This window comes from Acanthochromis polyacanthus, chromosome 19, assembly GCF_021347895.1.
Source record: "Acanthochromis polyacanthus isolate Apoly-LR-REF ecotype Palm Island chromosome 19, KAUST_Apoly_ChrSc, whole genome shotgun sequence".
Taxonomy (NCBI): Eukaryota; Metazoa; Chordata; class Actinopteri; family Pomacentridae; genus Acanthochromis; species Acanthochromis polyacanthus.
The window spans coordinates 24,473,838-24,501,776 of record NC_067131.1 but is presented as its reverse complement, the minus strand read 5'-3'; the positions used below and the strand labels follow the sequence as shown (position 1 = coordinate 24,501,776).

At 39.0% G+C, this 27,939-nt stretch overlaps 1 protein-coding gene across 1 annotated transcript; it reads left to right on the top strand.

Annotated features, from left to right (window-relative positions):
* Window positions 1-3,850: 3,850 nt before the first annotated feature.
* On the top strand, window positions 3,851-27,938 carry gsg1l2b (gsg1-like 2b). Its single transcript, XM_022193207.2, has 5 exons — window positions 3,851-4,598; window positions 5,710-5,757; window positions 9,424-9,576; window positions 22,207-22,318; window positions 24,772-27,938. The coding sequence occupies exons 1-5, from the start codon at window positions 4,298-4,300 to the stop codon at window positions 25,070-25,072; spliced, it is 915 nt and encodes a 304-aa protein (XP_022048899.1). The 5' UTR covers window positions 3,851-4,297; the 3' UTR covers window positions 25,073-27,938.
* The last annotated feature ends 1 nt before the right edge of the window (window position 27,939 follows it).

The following is a 27,939-nucleotide window of genomic DNA, read 5'->3' as shown; positions in this document are numbered from 1 at the left end:
CGTGGGACACACACACATGCACAGTAACACACAGTAATGCTACATTGGATGGGGACAGTGTGCATACATCACTGATATTAATTATGATGATTATAGTTGGACTCCGGGAGGAAGAATGAGGAAGGGGATGAAATTGACAGAATGTATTGTATGGCTTCTGAGGTTACAGCGGCATGAAACTGCACTGCTACTGCTCTGTGTGTGGGTGTGTGTGTGTAATGGGGTGGTGTAGGTCAAAAGAAGGGGGGAGGGCAAGGAGGAAAGAATGATGACTTTTAATCTCGCAGGACAAACGTTTGCAATTCTTGGACAGCCTCCCTCTGACACACAGTTTGGCTCCCTGGTATTCACATCTACAGCACGTATGCAGAAGAGATGACTGATAGGCATCATGCGCTCAGACAAGCAACAATACACACACCAGCAAAAGAAAAATATCATATTCGTGACTCAGGACAGTTCCACAGCAACGACAGGCTGAGCCACCCTCGCTGCCTCCCTGTGTGTCTCTGTCACTGACTGAAAGCCGTCCTGCCCGCTCCGACTTCACACCACCGGACCAATTCCCATGGTAGCAATTACACAGAGCTACTATCTGTCTGTTTGTGGAGTGATAAACTTTTGCTGTCAGCAGTTAGCTTTTCTCCCCTTTTATGGAGGGACCTGCTACAGAGGTGGCAGATGTTACTGCCCCAGAAAATAAACCACTTATTCATGCAGGAATTTTATATGTTTTGCAGCCGCTCCACTGTTTGGGCTTTTGGCTTCATATTTCAGAGTAAAGAAAACAGTGGGGATGGAGGTATTTATTCACTACAAAGTACAATATGCATTGTTATCACATTAGTCCTTCATAACATCTCTCACATTATGAATTCAGATTCAAACTCCCAACTCCCATGGCAACAGCAGTCCTTGATGACAGTTGCCACCCTCAGCAAGACAATGCACCCTGATACACCACAAAAACTGCTCAGGAGTGGACTGGGGAACACAACAGAGCTAAGCTGTTCACTCAGGTTCCACATTCCCCGGATACAAATCTTAATGCCCATCTGTGGGATGTGCCAGAATAAACCTGGTCAAGGTACGTCCCACCCTGAAAGTCACAGGACCCACAGAATTCACTGCCACCATCCCGACGCCACAGGCCATCCCCAGAGGTCCTGTGTCCATGCCCCACTGGATCAGAAGAGTATTAGCAGCATCAAGGGGACCAACACAATGTTAGGCAGGTGGTCATAATGTTATACCTGATTGTTGTATACCTAAGTAGGACTAGGAGCACCAACTTCACAGTCTGCAATGGCCATGTGGAAGCCATGAATTAGCCTTATGCTGTTGTGTGACCTTTAGGCAGAGGTATACAACCTCATGGTTGTATACCTGCTATCAAATAGATGATGACATTTTCTGTCTTTTTTTGATTATATTCATGTGTTTTCATAAAACACATGTTAGAGCAGCACTAGAGGCAGGCTGAGAGGTAAGAAAACAGAAAAAGAAGTGTATGATTGATATAAATAATAGTAAAATATAAAGTAATTATATAAAAACTCTTTCTACAATAGATATATTACAATGACTTAAAGGAAGAGAAATATAAAGCAATGTGTGTGTGCGTGTGCATTAGATATATAGACTGCTACAATTATACTGGTATTGATATTGACACTAATACAACTGATAATGCAGATAGCATTAAGTGATGAAAGAGAAGGTACAGCTGAGTGCTGTAAGTTCTGTTCAACTGTATAAATGTAACCTTACGGTTTATGTTGTCAAATGTCAAAATACACTACCGTTCAAAAGCTTGGGGTCACACAAACAATTTCATGTTTGCCATGAAAACTCACACTTTTATTCATGTGCTAACATAATAGCACAAGGGTTTTCTAATCATCAGTTAGCCTTTCAACACAATTAGCTAACACAATGTAGCATTAGAACACAGGAGTGATGGTTGCTGGAAATATTCCTCTGTACCCCTATGGAGATAATCCATGGAAAATCAGCCGTTTCCAGCCAGAATAGTCATTTATCACCTTAACAGTGTCTAGACTGTATTTTTTTTTTGATTAATTGAATGTTGTCTTTATTGAAAAAAAAATGCCTTTCTTCCAAAAATAAGGACATTTCTAAGTGACCCCAAACTTTTGAACGGTAGTATATGTACCTTTATGCACAGAATACAGTTGTGGGAAATGTTATAGTTCATTCCATGTTTTGTTTTCTGGTTAATAAACAGGTTCAAAAATATTAACTGGTCACAGAAAAGAAGAGGAAAACCATAATAAGTTTTATTTACATAGACATCATTTGTTTTAGAAGGTTTTGACCTGACAGTTTCTTTATTTGCACTAAAATGGGTTTTTAGAAAAGACAGATTATACCTGGTACTCTATAATACATCATAAATTGTTTTATCACACATGTAACTGATCAAAAATTTCACATAAAACACCAACACAGTGATATAAAAAAGGAAGAAAATAATAATCATGCAAATCATTTAATGAGATATAGCACAGTCCCATACCTATTGGAGTTTAAAATCTTTTTCTATACTGAGGCCCTCATCCACTGTACAAGACATCCATCCATTCATTATCTATATACTGCTTAATCCTCATTAGAGTCACGGGGGGCTGGAGTCGAACCCAGCTGACTTAGGGTGAAAGCAGGGGACATCTCAAGGCTACATATAGAGACAAACAATCACATTCACACCTATGGACAATTTAGAATCACCAGTTAACCTCAGCATGTTTTTGAACTGTAGGAGCTCAGAGAAAACATGCACATGCACAGGGAGAACACGAAAACTCCATGTAGAAAGACACCAGTTCTAGGCCGGGATGCAAACCGGTGATCTTCTAGCTGCAAAGCAGCCACTGAGACACTGTGCAGCCCCTGTACAAGACAAAGTTGAAAATCCAGCACGAAACACTGAGACTGGACCAGACAGCTGCCTGCTGTCAGTCCTACTGAGGTCAGGTTTCATTTATATACGGAAATCTTGAGACATGCAACTTTTTTCTAAATGGTTACCATGTATCTCCCTTAAAATCATAACATATTTAAAGTGAATTTAATCAGATGAATACTCCAGCACCAGCTTTGATTCAGATGAGTCAGCAAATCCTGATGAACACTTGCTAATCAATTATTTAGTGTTTTAATTTGCAGTTTATGTGCATTTTGGGGGAGATTGTTTTTTTCTGATGATCAGTGCAAAAGTTGCTCCACAAATACGCCGTCAATAAGCCGTTAAACCTTTAAAGCAGCACTCCGCTGCTGTAAGGCATAAAGTTAAATTAACACAGAGGAGACAGCTGTCTTCTGGGGCCAAAAGCAAATGAAGAGGGAGAAGATGATAAAAAAAAAAATCAAACTCCAGTGACTTTGGTGAATAACACTCTGATGTCACAGTGATGTCAGTACAGCGGGGGCTTGGAGAGAACAAGTTTATGCAGTAACTGCTGGGTTTGCACATATATCAGGTGAAAAGGGTCTGTAATAAAGATGCATTCAGTTGTATTGTGGGAAATGTAGTAGAATGCAGTTTTGGGGGGCTTGGGCCATTCAAGTGACAAAAATCAAGATATATCAACCTCTATTGCAACTACAACTTTGTAGAAGCTCTAAACACTAAACTGAAAGCCTTCTCAAAGTCCAGAGGGAACAGGAGGATGCTTTCTGTTTGTGGGTACTTGAAGTGTAAGCATCTGAGGCAACTAAATGTATATCTGTTAGAAAAATACTGCTGTGAAAAAGAATACAGCAAGAATCATTAATAGGCTTGAGGAAAGTGTCCATCATTCTGCTTTGCTTCAAAGTGAGGCAAGAACATTCCTGGAGCACCCAAGTGCAGGCAGCAGAAACAGCAAAAGCTACAGAATGAGACCACTGATGAAGCTGGTTTAAGAAACCATATAAGTGGATATAAAAAATGGTCTTTTGTGCAGGGTGATGGTAGTTTTGAGCCAAGGATTCATGGAGGAACCCAAGGAGCTGCGCTGCTCGTCTCCTCACTGAGAAGAGGTGTTTGTGTGTGAGGGGGAGGTGTAGCAGGTGGGTGGAGGGCGGCAGGCTACAAAATGAGAGAATGAGCTGCGCTTGAGGAGCAGATGTGAGAGGCACACCACAGGAGCCCGACGCGCCGCGATAATTAGCCGCGGATATATTACCGGGAATTACCGGATTATGAGGATTTGAGGAGGAGAAGTCGCCAGAATCCGGTGTCATACAAGGCGAGGGATTAAGTTAGGCGTCTTCACTCCTCCGGTCTGCCGTTATGGGGATAGACCGGCGGCGGAGAGCATCGCTGGCTCTCACCTTGAACTTCCTCGCCTTGTTCCTGGCCGTGTCCGCTCTGACCACCAGCTACTGGTGCGAGGGGACGCGGAAAGTGGTGAAGCCGTTCTGCACCGGCCAGGTCACCACCAGGCAGTCGTTCTGCATCAGGTTTAACAGCTCCAACATCAATGACACGCGGCTGGTGCAGTACATCTGGGAAACCGGGGAGGATAAGTACGTGATGAGGAAGTTTCACACCGGCATCTGGTTCTCCTGTGAGCAGAACATCAACATGACCGGTAAGTTTGGACAGGAACAGACACCGGGCTGGCAGTGGCACCGGAGCGCAGCAGAGCGCACGGCCAGTGCGCACGGAGAGGTGCGTCAGAGGGAGTCACAGTGGTCCAGTAACCCTGAAGTACAGCCAAGTAGTGATTCCAGTTGTGTTTTTTTTAAAAACATAGAACTAATTTAATCCTGCTTTATCCCACAGTGAATTTAGTGATTGATCTCAGAAATTATTTTCAGTATTATAGCAAAATCTTCCAGAAGTTCATAACCCACATTACAGTCATCCAAACATTATTAGATGCGGAACTTTTAGAACAAGATCTTAGTAAAGTCAGGATACAAATGTATGTTCCATATAATGTGGGATAATAATTTATAATTTAAAAAATAATAATTTTCTTAAAAAAGAAAAGACAAGACAAGCTATTATACATAATTAATTTCATTATCTTAATCATTAATTAATTGACTATCATATAGAGGACACAGAAAATGTGTGGTCCTGAAACCAGCTATCAGCACAATATTTTTTGTACATATCATCTGGATAATCGATTAATCATAATCAATTTTAAAACCATCATAAAACAATGAAAAATCAATGTTAAAGCCATATTGCACCTGCTTCAAAGTTGATGTTTCATTTCCTGATGTACTCCTGCCATGTGGAAGCTGTTCAGCTGATATATGGGGCAGAAACGCCAGTTGAGGGCTTTGGGGTCCCGTCACTGTGGTCCCAACAGTACGAGGCTACACAGTGTCTCGTCTTTCTCCAGAGCACCAGAAAAGCAATTGCTGTCTTGACAGTACAATTTGTAGCCAGTATTCTGTTACTAGCTGCATTTGAGACAGGAGATTGTGACACTCTGATGGGGGTAGGGTGGCAGAGGTTGTTACTGCACAAACAGAAGGGAAATCCCTTCTCAGATTGGATCAAATAGTGATTATTTTTTATTTCACATCACAGATTCATTTTTGTCTCAGAAAGTCTACCTCTGACTTCCTGTCATAATCAGGGAAACTGATGGCATACAGATGAAGTCTCACTTATCAGCATGTTGCAGCGGTGACTCCTGTCACTGAGTGTCAATTAAATGTCTCATTTATATTCTTTTACAGGTGAAAAATGCAGAAATTTCATTTATGTTGCACCTTCAAATGAAAGAGGTAAGAATACATGTTACATATGAACATAAACACACTGTCAGTGACACTGACAGAATTTAATGTCCTACATCTAGTCGATGCATTGCAGTCTCACTGGTACAAAAACAAGGGTTTAAGAGTCGCAAGAGGCTCAGAAGTGGCACATAGCAAAGAAAAAAGCCTTGTTTTTTCAGTTCTGTCATCTTGAGACTTGAAATCCTTCACCCACTCTCAACATTACGACTGTTCTCAGATAGCTTAAAGTAAGCAGCTTATCCTGAAGTGGATATTTTTTAAAAAGAAATTTAAGATCATATGTCACTCTGATGAGTGCTGGTCCAACACGTTCTGCCTAGCCTGCCCAAGGTCAGTTGTTCCTATCCAGAATATGACCCATAAAAGTGTAAACACAAATTAATTAGGTTCAGACACAAAAACAAGGGACATGTTTGAGTTAACCCTTAGTGCATGTAAGAGCTAAAACATAAAGGTAGTGAACATACCCTGAACAACAAACAACCATTTTTGTCATGATTCCAAAAAAACATGCAATTAAAGCTATGTCATAGACTAGTTAAAATAATTTTTGACCAAATTTAAAATGGCAAACAGCATTTTCCTTTGTTACAGTCGATGTTTTGTCAACCAATCCATCTACCCCGACCTCCTTCAGAAATGAACTCTATGGCTCTCAGTAAATGTATCTTTTCTCTACAAGGTAAAAACAATAAAAATCAATTGCTGTTAATGACACCACAGTGCTGTGGACAAAATAATCACTTCTCCTTGCTAGACGAAAAGTAAGGCACTGTTCTACCAAATCAACCACTTCCATGAGGTGTCATCCCACCGAATCAGTTCCCTCAACCCTGCTCCGGTGCTGAACCCTTGTGCATCCGTATTGTTTAGCTTGATAATCACACTGAAATTCAATTTTCTTTTTCTGTATGATTCAGTCTTACATTTTGCTCCTGTTACTTATTTTCTGTCAGGGAGGGGCTGCTGCTTTGACAATCTGAGCAAACTCATTTTCAGTTGACATGGAAGCTGCTAAAGCAGTTGCTAGGAGCATGAAAATGCATTGTTTTCAGGTCCATTGAATTAATGAACCCATTTGAAGGAATATGTTGCAAAAATATGCTTATTTACTGTTTTTTTAAGAGTTACGTGAGAACATTCTGTCTGCTGATTAAGGAGCTTGGAGGTGACTAGCTTAGCATAAAACCTACTAATGCTAACAGAAACTAGAAAAAAGACTGCTTGTATAAGGTGAGTTATAGATTCTCAAGACTGTCCTCACAACGCTTTAAAAGACTGACTTTATAAGTCACCTGTGTAAGCAATTTATTATGACCCTTACATGTTACATTTCATTGTGACCGCAGCAAGTCATGGCTGTTATGACAGGGGCAAAAGAGGAAGTGAGATGACATAGTTATTAGGCTGGTTTCCACTGCAGGAATTTAGGACGAGGTGGTGCCAGCCTTTACTGAAACAGCCCTCTAACAGGTCATTTCAGCCCTTCTGTTTCCATTGCGGTGTAGAATTCAATCATTTTGGCCACAATGTTAACTCTGAGTGCACCAAAGCAACAGCAAATAGTAATTACTGTGAATAACTCTGTTTTTTTGAGCCTGTCAGATCAGCAGATGTTTGTTGTGTTAACCTATATAATGACTTTTACGTTGATAATAGTGATGTTTAAGAGGATAGACGAGCTACTGGACGAGCTCTTGCAGTGGAACACAGCATTTAGATCCACAAAGTCTCCATGGGGAGGAGGTTGGGGTAAATGGATGGGTCAACCAATAATTAGATGGCAGCCTATTTTCTGCCAAATCCTGGTCTTTCCCTAAACCAAACAAAGTTACATTTGTGCCTTAACCTAACCAAACATGGGCGAAAAATATTTGCGCCAGAATTTTCAATGTGACATTAAATTCCCATTTAAAACGTTATTTTAGTTTAACATATTCTGTTTATTTGCGAGAGACCACATACAAAAAACATCTAGAGAGAAGAGATTCATTGTACCAGATTTAGCCAGTAGCTCAAGAAAACAGAGATCCTACTAATAACTCAAATCAAAGTGAACTTTATTTATTTTTTAATATTATTCTTTTCATCAGAAATTTGCCTCAGAGCTGTGTTACCCTTTACATGTGAAACTCTATCATAAGACCATCAGTTCAAATATGGAAAAAATCCCTTTTAATGGGCAAACATGGAAACAGTGTATCCAAAATCCACAATTTCAGAGACATGTCCCTTCATTATTATAAATGCACACTGCTTATTTCTCCCATGCACTGTCTTTCTGTCAGAAATACTCACTTGTTGATTATTCTCTATTCAAAATAGATCCGAACAAATACACTATTTCCTACTTTTGAGTCTTGTTTGTTAAGAACTACAGTGTCCAGCTATTTCTGGAAATTCGTGAGCCTTTTATAAAAATGAAGCTATATATATTAAAATGCTGGAACTTGTGGCCTTGGAGCAGCTGTCAGACAGTACTATGCGTCTGAGACACATTGTAGGTTTCAGTGTTGCCATGGGATTTGTTCTCAAAGTGAAATCTTTTTTTTTTTTAAACACCATCTTCAGTTCCTTTAATCCCACCTACATACCGCTGATTGGATTGGTGCTTTATCCAAGTATGAAAACAAATGACAATGTGCACCTATGTTAATCACTGAAAAAAAATCCAAGATGTGGGCAGCAATTTAAAGATCTGTAACCAGGCAACTCCACGTTTGCCTCTCCTCAAAGAAAAATAGATACTGCCTGAACTAAAGAGATATTCAGCCGTGGAAACAACAGCTAGGATGCCAGGGAATTGAGACAAGATGATGTTCTTTTATCACACAATTCCATTTGCCTTGCATCCATTTGAGATCATCAGTCTCTTTCCCTGCAGTTTTTCTGCATGCCCCAGTACCACTTACTGGTTTCATATTATTAAAATGTTAGATATATCAAAGCAAAGCAAGGAGGTAACTTATGAAATGCACTTAATTGAAGACAGCTAGAAGGCCTTTAATGTCTTCTAATAACATTTCCTAATCCTGTCCAACTGCCTACTCTAAATTTAATTGGAGGAATCTTTTACTGAAGTATGGAATTCAATTTAGAGCAGGTGAAAAGAGACTTCTTTTTTTTAAGGGTGTAACTCCATTCATAATTCATATGGGGATATTTTGGGTAACAGGCATATCACTTTTATTACGCACCTTGTGATTAATTAACCACACAATAACTGCCTGCCCTTGGGTGATATATCCAATTACACCACAGCTTAAAATTACACGTTTTTCAATCTGCTGGTATTTCATCATATGCAGATCCACATGTGCAGATCTGAGCTCCGGATGTTGTGCGTCTGCTAGTGGATCATATATCCTTTCTCTGACTGTGAAGGTTAATCATATGGGTGATGGGGGTTAGTGGTCCACCTTTCTGCACTCATTCTGCCCCCCCTTTCTCTGCCTTTTCTTGTCCCAGCCTTCTCCCTTGCATACCTATATTTGTCCTCCCTTCCCCACCTTCGACCTCGCTTGTCTCTCACCCCTGCACCCCCCTTTCATCATTCACTCAACCATGTGCACCCCCATCCCTCCAACATGAAGCTGTCTGTTTTTTTCTTCCTCTTTGCTATTCCTTTGGCATAACCAGTTGTTTCCACAGGAGTGCTGTGGCTGTGCATTGTTGCGGAGTGCCTGTACATCCTCCTGCTGGCCACCGGGGGCATCCTCATGTCCATAGAAGTGTGTCACTTTGGCAATGTCATTGACGGCCTCAAGCTCAACGCCTTTGCTGCCATATTCACTGTGCTCTCAGGTGAGAAGCAACATGATATGTGTGCCATCTTTGTTGTCAAGTTCGTTGTCAAATAGAAATGCTGGGATTTGATGGTGGCGAAATCTGTTTCATTTTTTTCTTGTTAAAATTTAAATTTGAACTTTCGTCACTGTTTGTGCAAGGAAAACTTTTCAGATGCTCTACTGCTACCACTTTCCAGTTTACAAAAAAGAAAAGGATTAGGTTTTTGTTTTTTTTGACAAATTGTGGAATGAGCATCTACAAGTCATTATTGTTTTTTTTGTTTCATTATTGGCACTCATGATTGAAAGAGGAAAGCAGTTACACTAACTTGCGTGAGTCAGTAGCAGTACACACAGCTTGTCCTACACATGGACTGTATATAAAGACAGATATAGACTCTTGTTTTGAAAACTGAAGCTATCACCTTCCAACCCTACTTTTTTTCAAACAGCCAGTAGAGGGTGACTCTTGTGGTTCTAAAATACAGTCAGACCGAACAGAAGTGTGGCAAAATAACCCTACTTCTCACTTGGTTTCTTACCTCAGTAAACAGTTTCCTGATGAGTTTATGATCTCAATCACTTCCTTTAAGACTTTGTGAACATGACATGATGTTCATTTACTAAATTATGAAAAACAGCATATGTTTTATGACTCATTTACTTGTCAGTCCCAAAGTAGCACTTTGGGACTGACAAGTTGCAGCTGTACTATCGTGCATAGTGCCCTCTAGTCAATCAGATCCACAGCTGGCTGGTTGTATCCAGTTTTAAAAGACCAAGCATCAGCCAAATGTCAAACTTGGCGGTCCACAAACCAATGGTTGACATTATGATTACTACATCCATCTTTGATATACAGTCTATGGTCCTAAATTATAGAAAATTGGTAATTTCACTTGTTAACTGCCTTCATTTTCTAAGTCCACGTACTCCCTGACATGTAATCATCCTAGCACCCGTATGTTAGCTTCTGACTAATATTACAACACAATGACGTACATATTTTGAGAAATAGCATCTAAAGTGTAACATTTTGAGTGGGCTTTGTTTGTGCAGTATTTGAGAACCTGTTTTGCTAACAGACTTGTGCTATCACTGCCTGTATAGCCATACTAGCCTTCTTATAAATCTTTTTCAATGGGTCTGCATAGTTTGGGTTATCAGAGTAATAGGGATTAAATCTGTGTGCCCCTCTAGAGGACCTATTGCGATGTTGTTTCTATTCCGTCTGGCAAGGTAGGCTATCGCTCCTCCGCACAGAAAGAGGAATTTAGTTACCCTGACTTACATTAGTGTTATTTCCACTCCTGCTGAGTCATTGGCTGCCCCTGCACACTCTGTAGTAGGTTTGTCCTGAACTTTATAAAGATGCAAGTGTCAAACTCTCTGAAATGCGTCATTGTGTAATCTAAGTGTACATTAGTGTGCGATTCACATGACAGCTCAGAGTAAGAGTCATTGAATGAGTAGGAATTGCTCAAAACTCATTAGGGACTAAGTGGCTCATAATGTCAGTCCCCAGCCAGTGTCTGTGTGGTTATAGAAATGTAATAGTGTCTTGGTGTGTGCTCTTGCAAGATATTGTTGTAATATCGTCAGTCAGAACCAAAGAAAACTTATGAAATTTGTATTTCTCCTTTTTGGTAATTACAAATTTGGCCAAATAATTATCAGATTCAATGATAACCACAAAGAATAAGATATATTTGCTGATTTCATTCCATTTCAGTTCAACTTTAAAACAACTGAGTCTTTAGTCTTGCTTTCAATCTGGCATTTGTCCAGTCACATATCCAGGCCAGTAGCAGCCTCTCAGCCTCTGAGAAGATTCCAGTCAGTCTGCAGTCTGCCTCCCTCTCTCGGCGGAGGAATTACCAATGACCTTCTCTCTAATCCACTCTGTGAAAATGATCCCAACCAGCACACTCTGGGCAGTGAATCAGCATTGAAGGATACTTGGCTGCACAGCAGTGACTTGCAGCATTTTACTGAATTGACAGGTCAAATTCCAAAACTGTGTAAAAGAGCTATAGGCTGAAGAACTGTTCCGCCTGTACAAGCTGGGTTCACACATTAAAGCGTGATCTTTGATGTTTAAAGTTTGTAACATTTGTATTACACCTATTTTTATTTCAAAATTCTAATTCTAGTAAGGTGACTTTTTGACTCTAGAAAACCTTGAATTCTTGGAGCAAAGCTGATGTGTTGATGGATCACACTATACTTGCATAAATGAGATGAAAGAAAAGTTAGTGACAGTGTTTGAAGCCTTGCAGTTCATTGTGTTGTTGACAGAGTTTGCATTTCTTAAATCTCTACATCAAAGGTGAGTAAAACATATTTATATCAAAAGCCATAATGGACATGGATAGTAAAAAATGACACGTTGACAAATTACAGAATTTTCTTTCACGTTTCTACAACTTAACTTTAAAGTCATATTTGGACATCAGCGAGTATTATGTTCTATGACGCATCCTGCATTATGTGTATAGAGGAATGCCAATGATCAGCAAACAAAACTTAGATAAACATATATGTTGCATTTCTGACTGAAATCTGTAGAAACTGTTTTTACAGACGTGGATATTCAGACCTTACTGAGCCCCAGGCTGCATATTGATCAGTCTGCTGTTTGAGTTACATTCTCCTAGTCTGACCAATGCTTTGATTTCTAACTACAGAGTCAGTTAAGGCCCCTTTGATCCTGTTTGCATGTAAAGCGATGAACAGACGATGTCCTTACTGGTTAAATATCTTTCAAACCTCATTAATGCCATGTGGTATTTTTATCTGTCAGCTGGTGAGGAGTAACCTGGCAGTGATATTTCTACTTCTTAAACTGGAAGTAGTAACCACAAAATGTGAATTTCAAGTTATACCTACACTATCATTCGAAGGTTTGGGGTCATCCAGACAATTTCATGTTTTCCATGAAAACTCACACTTTCATTCATTTGCTAACATAATTGCACAAGGATTCTGTAATCATCAATCAGCCTTTCAACATAATTAGCTAACAAAATGTATCATTAGAACACAGGAGTGATGGTTGCTGGAAATGGGCTTCTGTACCTCTATCTAGACATTCCATTAAAAACCAGTCGTTTCCAGCTAGAATAGACATTTAGCCCATTAACAATGTCTAGACTGTATTTCGGATTAATATAATGTTATCTTCATTGAATAACAAAACACTTTTCTTTCAACAATAAGGGCATTTCTATGTAACCAATCAAAAGGCGCTAAGGGTTTTGAATCAGGCAGATTTTTTCCCTCATGGAAATTAATGTACCGTAACGTTTTCTTTAAAATAAATTACACATTAGTGTCATCATTCTATATTCAACTACCAAGTTTTTGGAGGAATTTCCGTGCATGCTTTCTACTTATTAACATACTGAGCAACTTTTTCAAAAAAGACACTGGCTAATTAACAGTCTTATCTGTTTTCATTAAAATTTAGTGCTTATTCATACATTAAGTATTTTTGGGGGCGTTTGAGTTTTACTCCATTCTTGCATTATGAGAATTTTTTTGCGAGCTGTAAACAATAATGTTGATATGTTTTCACCTCATAAAGTTGTTCTGGCTAATGTGTTAGCATCAGTTGGCTATTCATACTTTTAGCTGACACACAGAAACATTAGCATTCACTTGGAATCATGTTTATGGACACTTAGCAAAGGAAAATCTAATATTGACCTTAAAATTTTCTTTGTTGCGAGTACGCAGTGACTTCTGAGAGAAGTGTCTTAGCTCATTAGCAAACATTTTGTATGTTGGTGAGAGGAAGCGCATAATTTAGTGTATCAATGCTTAAAATTCTCTGTAGGTCTGAAATAAATTAGAGAGTACGAATCTATTTGGACTTGCTGCAGGAGTAAACTCTGATGTAACAAGTGCAGTGTCATTATTCACAAGTAGGTGAATATAAGCATTATGATTAGTGCTGCTTTAAATGAAAAGTTGTCCAAAAGGTGGAAAAAAATGTAAAAATCGTTGAGTTAGTTTTTAGCTTTAATATAAAAGTTTTTGACAAGGTGTTAAAATAGAATTTTGCTTATTGCAGTTTTAATGCATAGGTTTTTAAGAAGGCTAATATAGATCCTCTTTACATCAGTGATTGGACTTCTGAACAGAAGACCAAATATTTTGGCACTTTAACAGGAATGGGCAACTCAATCCAACAAAAAAAGGATTCTAACTATCTCCCTCTTGCCTCTTCTGCTGTGGTGAACAGAGTCTGGCAATCTTACAAGGTCCTTAACAGCCTTGGACAAATTCCCTCAACAAAAAGAAAAAAGGACACACACGTAGAGCTGACATCATCTTCAGAATCACATGGGTGTTTCACAACAGAAGGAGACTTTTGACCATCCTTCAGTCATCTTGTGCTCATCTTTTCATTTAGTGCTGAAAGGAGTTGAACCTAGTATGCCTCCTGGAACTGTAGCATCCTTAAAATCAAGCTCAACTGAGGTATGCTTGTGCACTTGCCCTGGCGTTTTGTCTGCTCTAACTTTCAGTCGAATAGCAACTGAACCTATCAACCCCGCCTGCATTGTGTTATGTTTTATTTATACATGGCTCAGTGTCTGCAGAAGTGAGTTGTTTGCGTAAACGGAGGAGGCGAACCCTGTAAAGTTCATACTGAGCGTAGTTTTTTTATTCTTCTGAAAAAGGAATCATTTTGATATTTCTTGTATTATCTGTCGCAGTGTGTTGGCTTTTAAATGGCTTCCAAAGCCAGCAAGATTGCAAAGGCGTTTACTGTGCTTGTAAAATGTTTGAATTAGGAAAGGCATTTTAAAGTTGCTTCTGTTTTTAATGGGGTGGATAGATTGAGAGTGGTTATGGTAATGAGGTCCAGAGGAACAATAGAAAGGGACTGGATTAACCTTTATTACAGCTGCCAATCATGTGGAATATAATGAGGAATAATGAAGAGTATGTGTGAGGTGATGACAGAAACAAGAAGTGGGGGTAAGTGAGGCATTTCAATGTGAAGCGTGAAGCTTGAACTTAACTGGTCTTGGTTGATTAAAGTTCCCATGTCTGTTAAACACATGGTATTCACAGGTTCACAAAAATGACAGAAGACTGCTGTGTGTGTAGCCAAACAAACCTTGTGATGCCTGAGGGATTGATTATTTGTACTAATAGTACAAGTGGGAATGACTGCAGACTCTATTGACTTTGTCTGTTTTCCATTTGATCGTGAAGTGTTTATGAAAGAAGGTAAGAGAGAGCATAGCTTGTTAATGTTTTCATCCATACTTCCCTTTTCCATACAAAAATCCATGCATTTGATTCATTAATATTCAAAACAAAGTCACACCCACATGTATATTTGAAAATTCAGCAAATATGACTCTCAGCAGGGATGTCTAGCATGTTTTAAGGCTAGACATTTGTGTGTTTTTTTTGACAAAATTGCTGGTTATATTGTTATTTATTAATATTAGACATCCACACACACTCCTGGATGGTGGATTTAAAACAAACCGCTTCTACTGTGAGAAGACAAGCATCCAAAATGTGGGATTTTCTCATTAAAATTGCATTACATTGTCTTTGTATTTGGACTGTACAAATGTTTAAAACTCTGCAGTTTCTTTAATTCTTTATAAGCTACAATGTTTAATCCATCTTATTTAAAATGATGGTCATTTATCTCTCTTTACACAGGCTATTTGTAATTTATATTGTGTTCTACATAATGTGTAGATATAACAGGACAGGAGGGAGTGCCACAATATGACTAGTGAAAGATCAGAGGAAACAGTCTGTGTGATCAACTCTTTGTCACTCTACCAGAGAAGTCACCCATTCAGGCTGTTTTGTCTTGCAATTAGTCATTGCTAATGTGTCGTATATTTAATTGTTTCGTAACTGCAAGTCACTAGCCTTGGAAAAATCTGATTCACCCAATGTAAGATGCAAGTAAAAGCCACTGCTCATTTATTCACCTTTCTACTATTCGCTATCTATATGTTCCCTTTTTTTCGTGATAGGAAACAACAACAGCAACATTCAGGCAGCAACCTGCCACACTTGAAAGCTTTAAGTTTTGCTGAAGATTTGAATTGTGCAGCAATTGCAGTCCTGCTAGTTTTCTGAGGTGGATTCTCTATTTTAATGATGATGCTTAATACCCTGCATGCAAGCGCTCCACCACTATTTTGAGGGAACACATTTGGCCTGTCAGTAGCTAAATTGATTGTTGACAGAAACTGGCTCCTTCAGCGTCTTGTGCTTGGGCCATAATATGATCCATCCATTCTCTATGCACCGTTTTATCCTCACTAGGGTCGCGGGGGGTGCTGGAGCCCATCCCGGCTGGCTCGGGCGAAGGCAGGGGACACCCTGGACAGGTCGCCAGTCTGTCGCAGGGCTACATACACAGACAAACAATAACACTCACATTCACACCTACGGGCAATTTAGAGTAATCAATTAACCTCAGCATGTTTTTGGACTGTGGGAGGAAGCCGGAGTACCCGGAGAAAACCCACGCATCCTCAGGGAGAACATGCAAACTCCATGCAGAAAGATCCCAGGCCCAAGCTGGGATTTGAACCGGGGATCTTCTTGCTGCAAGGCAAAAGTGCTACCCACAATTCCACTGTGCAGCCCGGCCATAATATGATGTTTTATAATATTTAGTATAAAGGAATATGTTGTACAGTATCATCAAGTTACCTTTAAATACATGTACACACACTTAAATATTATTTTATATTTACAAAAGAAATATGGCAAGACAAGAGGCCGGTAGGGACAAGTGACTCACTGAGCTAGAAATGCTAGTTACTAATATCAGTATAAGTAGCTTATTAGCAGTAGTAATTAGCCTGTTATAGTAGTAAGTAGCCTAGTAACGCTAGTAAATGGCTTAGTGATGCTCGGGCTGAATCCTTAATAGTAACACTTGTAAAAAATAAGAAAAAAACTAATCATGAAAGTGACTAGCCTTGTAATAATAGTAAATAGCTTAGTAATGCTAGTGGCTAGTATAGTAATGGCACTAAAAAGCCTAGTAATGTTGGTTACTAGCCTAGGAATACCAATTACCTGACTGGTGGTGCTAGTAAATAGCCTAGTAATGCTGGTGACAGCTTGTCATGCTAGTGACTAGCCTGGCAATGCTAATGACTAATGAAGCCAGTTATATGTTTAATGAATGGCTGAGTTGGTGAACAGCTGACTATTCACACAGAGTGCTAGAGGTTTCCATCACTGCTCTGTTATTTACCACTACAGACCTCTAAGCAGCTAAATCAGTCACTGTTCTCAACACAGACATCAGTTGTGTTTCCATAATGTATTTTTATATACATTTAAATGATCACATTGCCAAAAGTGAATGGACACTACAAAACTCAAAATATCTTTTTCAGTTTTACACAAAAGTCTTTATACTTATTTTAGGTAATTTTTGATGTTTTCAAAAGAGTTAATGCACTTCTTGAAGGATGGAAACATCTTTACTCAAAAGTTCTGACGTGATAAACGTCTCATGTCTGATCAGCTGTTTGCTTTTCTTTCGCCGTCTTTGCCTCTACACATTAAACATGGCTGATACCAGCTGACATAGTAAATAGTAATCACAACCTTGCTCTATTTTTCTCTCATAGATGTATAATGTTTTGTTTCTTATTCTTCGCAGAAGTTTTTTTTTTTTTTTTTTTTTTTATCAATTCGCAAACAGCAATTGGTTTTGTTTCTACAGTCTAGTCATTTTGCCCAATACAGGTATTGGGAACGAGCCTAAATTGCATTTTGTTGTTTAGTTCAAAGGTTATATATTTTGTTTGTTTGTTTATTTTTTGCAAATCTCTCATTAAGGCATGAGCACAGGAATAAAACTGATTTTAAAAGTAGGAAGAAGATCACATTTCTATTACAAATCACCTTTTCATCATTTTATTAATTTGTTTATTCATTTTTGTTTACCTTGCTTCCCCCTAGTGGTCATTAAAGGGCTCTACAGTATTTACGATGAAACTAAACCACATTGTGTCTATAGTACAGCTGAACTGTGTCCGGAGTGTCACCTCTCTGATGCTGCTTGTCCTTGTCAAGTGTTTTGGCGCTAAAAATAAATAACTTGAAATGACATTTATTGACTTCCTGTGGAATAATCTGACCTCATGTGAGGAGAGCACGCATCATTTCCACATGAGAGAACGTGCCGAGACTCAGATCTGCGATTTGTTCCACTCACGCTGACACAAAGCTGCCTCTGATCTGCATAGCATTATGATAATGTTGCACTGGGATATCTTTAGGAATAAACATGAGCATTGATAGGATGGGATGGGAATTTAGGTGTTTGCCTCTGAATCTGGTGCACTCTTGTTCAGTCCAGGGATTTGGGGAGGCTTATGTGGTAATCGGATTGTAAGGCTACAAATGCTGGTTTTCACTCCTGTTCTATTTTTTGGGTGATGAGAAGTCCAGCATGCACAGAGCCGGAGCCTGAGCTTCAATTGACAAAATCTGGCACATATGGGAGGAAAAAAAAGACAGGCACACAGGGGAAAAAAGAAATAAAAGGAAGTACAGAAAAACCAGACGGGAAGAGGCAGAAGGGGAGAAGAGGCAGGCAGAAGTGTACTTGGAAGAAGGACACGGAGTAGCAGTGATTGGAGGAGTGGAAAATGCAGCACTTTAAACACAGCTCTCTAAAACTACTGTCGTCCTTCTTGTCCCCAGTGGAAAGTGGACACTCTGTTGCTCAAACCTCCCACAGAGAGCAATTGTGCAATTATAGTTTCATGGCAGGCCTTTTAAGCATTGACTGTATCCACGTGTTTAAGAGGGTGTGTGCACACCGATCAGGTACAACATTAAAACATCTGCTTAGTACTGTGTGTGTCCCCTTTGTGCTGCACAAGCGCAGGAGCTCTGGGGGCGTCCTGTTGTGTCTGGCAGCAGGACGCTGTCAGTGAATCTTTGGGGTTCTGTGGATTGCAAGGTCAGTCCTTGTGGATCAGACTTCTTGCGGTGAATCCATGGATGTTGGATCAGATTAGGCTCTGGGGAGTTTGGAGGTCATTTCTGTACACTTTTTGCAGTGTGATGGGGGCATTGTCCAGCCCAAGGAGACTACTGCCTTCTGAGAGTTGTGTTTCCATTGGAGGGTGGACCTCGTCTGCAGCAATGTGTAGGTGGGTGATAAATGTCAGGACCCAAGGTTTCCAAGCAGAATGTTGCTTTGAGAGATGAGATGATCAGTGTTATTTTGTGGTGGCTAAAATAGGCCAAGGCCTTGATGTCACATGGAGGCAACCCTCTGTTCACTTGCTTCTGTAAGTTATAACAGTCTCCTATTGAGTATCATCAGTCTTGCTGAACTGAGCATGTTTCATGGGTTTTACTTTTCCATAATGTAAGACAAATTAGCATTCTGTTGAAAGTGACACTTACATAATAAAAAAGCGTGATTTTTATAAAAACTAAAAGGAAACCATACACTTCCAAAGGAAAAACTACAAACATAGCAGTATTGCCACTGATGTCATTCGGCCATTTTCCATTCCAGAAAATTGCCAGACCTTCGGCATGTTCCAACCATAGGAACTGTACTTGTAGAACTTCGTTGATTATGTTTTTAAAATAATTACTTTCCTCATGTAGCTACATGTACTCTACACAAGGCATGTCACTTTAGCATCGCTCTCTTAGCCTAACCTTCTTGTGTTCATTTACTCATAAATTACTATGATACTACATCAGAAATACGCTACCATTCAAAAGTTTGGGGTCACCCGGAGCAATTTCATGTTTTCCATGAAAACTCACACTTTTGTTCACGTGCTAACATAATTGCGCAAGGGTTTTCTCATCATCAATTAGCCTTTCAACATGATTAGCTAACACAGGAGTGATGGTTGCTGGAAATTGCCTCTGCACCCTTTTGTAGATATTCCATTAAAAATCAGCCATTTCCAGCTAGAATAGTCATTCACCACATTGGAGATGACGAAACCATATTTTGGATTAACTTAATGTTATCTTGCTTGAAAAAATGGCTTTTCATTCAAAGATAAGGACATTTCTAAGTGATCCCAAACTTTTGAAGAGTAGTTTACCATCACTTTGCCTAAATTTATTTACAGTTCAAATTTGTGTTTTTGCTTTCCAGCTGATGCTAAATTAAGTGGAGATTGTTAATTTGTCTATTACACATTGAATATATATATAACAATATTAATAGCAAATATATAATAATTTAGGTCCCACTCTGACTGCTCCTAAGAGAAACCAGTGCTTGCAAAAGATTCCGGGGTACATATTTAATATACACAAACCGGCATTGGTGGAATGGATACACTCTCTCGACTGCAGTCTGAATGAAAGTGGTATGATGCGAATTTGCGACGATCTACGTCAAGGGGATATATCTGTAAACCACATGAACACAAAGCTTACATCATCCATAGCAACATCATCAAAAGCAGATGTTTTCAGTGAACAGTGTATAATTCTCTCTTTGAGTCTTTTTGTCAGCAACAAACATATTCAGATTGCATGTGATTACCATATTTATGCCTCCACCAGTTGATCCTATTAGCAAGTCCCAAGCAAATGCCTGTGATTCATGCATAAGTAAATAACTCCTCTAGATTGGTGTGCACTGAAATTTATTGCCAGATTTATCCCTACTAATTTTATAAGAAGGTAATGAACAATGAAAGAAAGAAAGAAGAAAATCTGTGCTTTGCTTTCATAGCTGGCCAGAGATTTCACAGCTGCTTTGTTGGTGTGGATGTGTGATCATGACTGGGTGATGTAATCATGCTACAACCACACAATAGCAGCACTAGCAGATATGACTCACTTACAAACCTCACAAGGATCGGCATAATGATGGTAGCTCACAATTACCTCACCAGTGAAAGTCACCATCAGACCTTACATTCAAAACATATGACATTAACAATACAAACGTATTATCAGCAAATTTAGTATAAATACTCGACCTCCATGTGGCAGTATTATTGCATTATTAGGTCCTTATAACTGATGTTTCATTGTATAACTACAATATACAGTTAATCCACTGGTTCCCAGCGTAGGGCTGGCCCCTGACAAAGGATCACAAGATAAATCTGAAGGATTGTCAGATGTTTGAAAGAAACCAAAGTGTACATTCATACCTGTGTAAACATTTTTGGGCTGTTCTTTAACCTTCTGAATCCCAAACCCAGCTGATATGACGGGTTTGTTATATAAAAACAATTTTAAAAATGACAGCATTTGTCAGAGCTACAAACTGTAAAAACAGAAAAAAATCAATGTGTTTCCAACTTACTGGCATTCCTTGAATGCATCACATGTGACAAAAGATTCCGTAAGGTAAAGCAGATTCTTTAAGCTTAAAATTGGGACATTTCAGCTAAATGAGTTCCTTCACCATATTTTATTCAGTCATTTCAATAAAACACAAATCACAGGACAAAGATTCTGTGACTTTTCAGGTGAACTGCAGGTTTTGTTGTTTACAAAGAGTAGAAAGGAGACAAGAGAAAGTGAGAGGAAAATAACAGACATTAATCAATAAAATAAATGCAGCATAACTCAGGAATAGTGTACAGAGGAGCATATTGTCAGCATAATGCATTTAACATGGTGAAGTATGTTTCCAGTTAATGTTCAGGGAGGTGCAAAAATTAAATTTGCTATAGGCTTTGTCAAATTGCTTATCTATATTATGTAGAGTGAGTCTCCATTTTATGTACAGTATAACATCTGTGGAAAATGTTTTACATCAATTAAAGTTATTTGTGTTGTTGTTGTTGCTGGTTTGTATGATACATAATCAAAAAAATGCAACTTCCTTTTTTAAATGTTTATTGGCAATATAACTCTTGTTTTATTGCACAAAAAAACATTTTTGAGTTCTCTCTCTTCTAGTCATGGTGTCCTGTTTCCATAAAGGTGCAGGACTTTTATATTGCAGTGGAAAAATTAGCACAAAGTAAGTAAAAATGTGACAGGAGCAAAAACAAGGCCCCAAACTGCTTTGGGTTATTTTTTTAATTTCAATTATTTAAATGAAGCCAACTGACAAATGCTGTGTGATTGTTTGTCTTTATGTGTAGCTCTGTGATTGGCTGATGACCTGTCCAGGGTGTCCTCTGCTTTCGTCCTAAGTCTGCTGGGATAGACTCCAGCTCCCCATGACCCCTGTGAGGATTAAGCAGTGTATAGATAATGGATGGATGAATCTGAGAAATGTGAAATGTACAGGCGAGATCTTTTTTTGGTGAAACTGCTAACAACTCTGAGACATCTTAAATGTGACCAAAGGATCAAAATTTTCATGAAATACAGAGTTTGAGTGAATACGGTGACAGGTTTATTTTTGTGTTTCATTTGTGTTTTAAACAACACTAGCAAGACTTGTGAGTTGGATGCACTGATGTCGCGCAGTGGCTCTTCAGTTTCACATTATGCAACACTGCCACCAAGTGGTGCCTGTCAAGAACTGCATCAGGCATTCTCAGAGGAGGCTGTTTAGTGTGGTAACCTAAACTCTCTCTCTCTCTCTCTCTCTCTCTCTCTCTCTCTCTCTCTCTCTCTCTCTCTCTCTCTCTCTCTCTCTCTCTCTCTCTCTGTGTGTGTGTGTCAGGTCTGCTGGGCATGGTGGCCCACATGATGTTCACCACAGCCTTCCAACTCACTGTCAGTCTGGGCCCAGAGGACTGGAAACCTCAAACATGGGACTACAGCTGGTCATACATGTGAGTGAGACTTTCTTCTGAGCAATGTATGTCTGCCTTCTTGGCTTCTCTTTTTTTGAAATACTTTAGCTGCATTTACAGAGATTTATCCTGCATTGAGGGACTTTGAACTTCGAAAAGAGCTTACAGCCAGTGCCAAAGTAAAGTCAATGCCAAAGCAAGAATTCAAAATAACTTGAGCCACTTTTGTAATTGGAAGTTTCATTCACTTAACCTTAATAGATAGTTTAGGTAATAAAATGGGTGGAAATAACATGAAAGCTCCCTGACTTCAGTAAAATAGGGTAAAACAGATGCTTTTGCTCTTTCTTACACTGGTGTTTATTCACTCCGGCTCATTCTGTCCCAGGAAAACCCCAGATTTCCCGGTGCATTGATGACAAGTAGTGATAAAGCAGCACAAATTCGAGAGAGTTGGTGGAAGTAAAAATAAATACATTGAAATATCCGATCTACCAATCAATACAAAAAATAATTTCAGCTTTTATTATATTTTTATTACATTTTCTCATGCATACAGTTCAGTGATATAAATGATGCTTGAAATTGTCCGGCCAGGTAAAGAAATAGAAATGCACAGAACAATAAACTGAAAATTGACTGTTGCCATCAATTTACAGTGTTTGGATCTAACATCAAAAGACAGGTGTGAAACAAAAGGAGTGATTGTTAATTGTCATTTAATGCTCTTAAGAAATGACAGCTTTGCATTGGCTCCCCCAGTTTCAGTGTGCACATGTAGGATAACGTCTGACTTACAGGTGGAACTTGTTACCCAGGTGTTGCCTTTTTCATGGTTTGCTCACATATAAAAGCGCAGCGGATGTCCAGCTTTAATTTAAGTCAATATTTTGACTCAAATATCTGTTGAGATTAAAACTGAAAGTATCACATTTTGTAGAGAACTGGATGGTAAAACTACAGTGGTTCTACTGCAAGATGCAAACAATCAAGTTGCTTATCAAGTACCAAAAGGCAAAACTGAAATATGCCTTTAAAATGGATCAGTGTTTTAATGTTAAATTATTTTTGATCTATTTAATTTGATTTAAGCACATCTATTGCATGGATTCCCTGTAATCCCACTGGCCAATCCTTCATGCAGTAACAAGACACTGACCCCAAAACTCACTTCACATCAATTAAAACCTCAGGGACAGAAACTGGAAGGTCTCAGACTGACTGAGTGTCACCAGATTTCAACCCAGCTGAGCTTTTTACCTGCTGAAAAACAGACTGAGCACAGCCCTTATATAAAACATCAGCTGCTTTGAAGGCTGGAAAAGGTCGTAGAATCAGTGCCTTCACTGGATCAAAGGGCCAAGCCACCAAATATAAGGCTTGATTACTTTTATTTAACTTGGTTTCACAAACCTGCAAAAATGGGACTCAATATTAACATGGCAGTTTGTAAAAAGTAAGAAATGTATGTGCATGTAAATGGTGTAAATAATACCTCTGATTTGGTCTCATTGTCATGTTTTGATCTCAAATTCAAATTTCCAGAATAATCTCAAATAATTCAAACAACTCAACAGCAGTTACAAACGTGAATAATTAAAGTATTTAACCATATTTACTGAATCACATCTAAGAACACTGTGCTAAAGAAGCCTTCACTGTTCAGTAATGAATTCACTTCACGTCTTCCAGATACTGAAATCTGACTGCAGAGAGATGCTTCCATTTTCTACACTAATCTAAAAAAATATTTTTTTCTTTTATGGGAACTGTGTTGCTTAAAAGTCATATGCTCCTTATTGTCTAAAAAGATGTAGGTGGACCTCGTCTAAACTCAGAAAAAAAGTCTTAGAACAAAAGTGCACACACTTTTTATGCTGTATTTACTTTCACTAACTAAGATCTTTTTTAAAAACTCATCAAAACAGGCATGTACTTATTTTTTAGGTTTTGTTTGCCCTCTGATAAATTATCACTACAGCCATTGTTTCCCTACCACACAATAATTATTGCTTGATCATGACACAAAAGGCTGTGACAGCTTTGTTTGCTGACAGGAAGTAATTTTTATGTCAAGATAATGTAATAATAGAACAACTTATCTTCCTCTCTGGCCTTTTTGCATAGGGTCCTAGGGTTAAGGGTTCTTCTTAAAAACTTCTTAGAGAAGTCTCTTAGAAGTTGTGTCCATAGTCATCGTTCATGTCACGAGCTTCTTCAGGCTATTCTTCACCAACACGGTTTCAGTCATGTTTGTTTTGAAGGCTCAATGTATGACACTTTGACCTGAAGAAGCATGCATCTTTGTAATACACTTTAGTTATTACTAGTTATTACTTTACTAGTTTATGTTTTCAGTGTATTCGGAGGAAGATTTGTTACCTACTTTGGAATATTCAGAAGATACAGAATAATTTTTTTTTTTATGATAAGTTAGTATATCCAAAAGAATAATGTTGTCGGCTCAGACTGTCTGTGTCTCCTTACTTTAGTTTGGCATGGAGCTCCTTTACGGCCTGCATGGCCTCCTCAGTCACCACCATCAACCGCTACACTAAAACCATCCTGGAGTTCAAGCACAAGCGCAGGAACATTGAGAAGAACCTGAAGATCAAGCAGAAGCTGTTGGAGCTGGACTCTCCGGAGCAGGTGTGGGACATGTACATCAGCTCGGTGCCGAGTACTGCCGAGGAGCTGCTGGACCTGTCGTCCAACGGCCGCAAACTCTCCAACACCTCCATCTTCTTGGACCTCAATGACCTGCCTGACCCACAAGGAGAGGAGTACTGCTAGACGAGCAGGGTGTAGCATTTTTAACGTCACTATGTTATTGTCATGTGTAATACAACAGTGTAAATACTGTAAACAAAATGAGACCATGGTTGAGACCTGGTGATATATTGTGGCCAGCACATCAGCCAAAAGCAGACACACAGCAACATTACCATTCATTTGGAGTCATGTTTCTGACCACCTGATTAATCCAAGTTTTTGATAAATCAAATAAAATTAGGGGTATATAATATTCTTCATCAGCCATACTATTTTAGGACAGTAGCCTCTTACCTTTTTTAACCATTTTTAACCAAATGGCATAATTCTGGGTTATATTTATCTAGGCAAGCTAATTTGCTAGCAGTTCGCTAGTTAGCAACTTGATATCCAGCTATGTTACAGTTGTTCCGGGCTGATAGAAAGTGGTAAGAAAGGTGTAACACAAACAACAAATTCAAGGACATTATGAGAAAAAAAATGCCCTTTAAAAAAACAAAAACAAAATAAAGTTATTTTCTAGCCGTTACATCGTTTGCTTAAAACATTAGCTACTTGGCAAAGAACTGGGAGATACATTTTTGTTTGTTTTGTTCTTTTTATTCAACCATTTTATAGTAATAGTACAACGTAAAGCTTACTGCTAAGACATTATCAGACCTGCCAACCTTGGCGAAATATTTTGCGTACCACTTAATCTCACACACGCACGCGCAAGCACGCACGCGCAAGCACGCACGCATGCACACACACACACACAGCTCGCGCTCATGTCCATAGGAAAAAAAACTCGGTGCTTATTTCCCTGATATGACATCGTATTTTCAACGTGAAAGTAACGTTATTAACTGTACATATTTGCCAAAAGACACACACATACACTCACGCGTGTGCGCACACACGCACACACACCATTTTACCGAAAAAACCGCCAGCTGCTGTGGGTGGGGGCACAGGGAACGGGGAGAGAGGCGGAGGGAGGCAGAAGACGGCAGAGGACAGGAGAGAGCGGGAAAAAAAAGTGTTCGGCAGACTCGTTATTCTCCGCTACTCTATGATGATTGGTTGAAATTGCACCACCACACTGCTGCATCCTGTTGTCAGGCATGAGTATTGCACGTCCACATTTCTAACAGCACTCACAGATGTCTGCAGCTTTTTGAGTAGTTTAATGAGGCCGAGCGTACCAGCGTTTTTTAATGTCAAATTGCGTACCTGCTACGCAAAATGCGTACAGGTGGGCAGGTCTGCATTATGGAAACTAAACCAAGCAAAAGATAATTTTGTCACCGCAGTATTTCTGAAATAATGGTTAGAGCAATTTACAGTTCGCCTACATTCTTCTCCTGTTGCTATTGGTTAGCAGTCCAACAAATTTCCTGCCAAAGCTAATGTAATTTCCTTTCAGACAGGTGTAAATTGCAGCAGGTGAATATTTGCAGTCTGCTCAGCAGTGGTCTCAGTTGTTTACAGTAACTATACTAATGTCTCAGAATTGGTTAAGTTTACATAAAAGTTAGTATTTAGCTTTTGAGCGCTGGTTTTGATAATATTAAGGATATGGCATATACATGATTCTACAGTATCCAGGTTTCTGGTCATCTGCATCCAGTTGTGTCTTCATTTCTCACCATCTCAGCCATTATGCGTTATGTTAACATTTCAGAAGCTAGGATAAGTTTTTATCACTATTTTCTGAAACCAGGATAAGGTGTGTTCATGTGCAAAATGTAAACAGGATACTTCTGGCTACCTTCATGCTAAAGTGCTTCGTGTAACACATTTAAGGTCTACTTTCAAACCACATAAAATGTTGCTGAGTCCACCATATTGGTTCTGCAGTTGTATTACTAGGTTTAAACATGCAGTATACTTCTGCAAAAACAATACTGCTAAGAAGGCTCACTGTTTGAATCCTGTAAGTTAAAGAGAGAGTCAAGCTGAGGAACAAACTAAAAGCCAAGTTGCTGTAGATACACATTGCTGGACAGCCCAGTGATAAGGCCCACTGCTGACTGGAATATGGTACAGACACTGTACTTTAAAGTGATGATACATTGCATCCTACTCAACATATTAACCAAACAGAGTTATGTTGTTCAAAACACACTTTGCCAAGCATTATTCCCTGTAGTAACACAGAATTCAGAGTTTGTGAAGAAGCAGAGTGAGGATCAACGGACTGTTGCAACACAGGGTGGACCTGAGGGTTTTGCACCTTTACCCACAGAGGAACCACAACTGGAAAGTATGAAGGACAGCAGTTCCATGGGTGGAGGATGCCTATAGGCCACACTGAGTGCCTTTACTTCCAGCAGCATGCCTCCGATTGCACAGCATGTTCTGTGCTCGTGATATCTTAACAAGGGCAATGCTGTTTCTCCAACTAATACCTGCTTTAGAGAAAATATGTAGCTGTCCGTGCAAACTGCCAAACTCACAAGAGGAGCACACACCTCTCTCGATGCTCTCTGTATTAGTATTTACTTGATAATGGGGTACTTGTATTTATAGAAAGACACAGACAAGAAATGTTGTTATTTACAGTAATTTTAAGTGCATTTGAAAATATATATTTGTGTATTTTATTTGTTTGTTCAATTCAAAGTGAAATGTAATGTCAAAGATTTTCCAATTAATTCTGCTTGGGTTTAAATTCTATTACATCCCCCTGGGTTGCAGTATATGCTGAAGCATGGATTGTTGTGTCTTTACGTGTTTGTCAAGACTTATTTACAGTGGCATTTTTTGTGTAGTGTTACTTAGGTATTTTTTGTGATTATTTATTTGCAACCTAGTATATTGAAATGAATAAAACTATTTCTATGAGAAGTTTTAATTTAAAGCTAAATGAGGGGCATATATCACAATAAAGAACTTGTTTTTAT

Excerpts from the sequence above, each read along its gene's own strand:
- gsg1l2b (XM_022193207.2), top strand. The coding sequence starts at position 4,298 with ATGGGGATAGACCGGCGGCGGAGAGCATCGCTGGCTCTCACCTTGAAC. Across the intron at positions 4,599-5,709 it reads GCAGAACATCAACATGACCG|GTGAAAAATGCAGAAATTTC; the intron begins GTAAGTTTGGAC and ends ATTCTTTTACAG. Across the intron at positions 22,319-24,771 it reads GACTACAGCTGGTCATACAT|TTTGGCATGGAGCTCCTTTA; the intron begins GTGAGTGAGACT and ends TCCTTACTTTAG.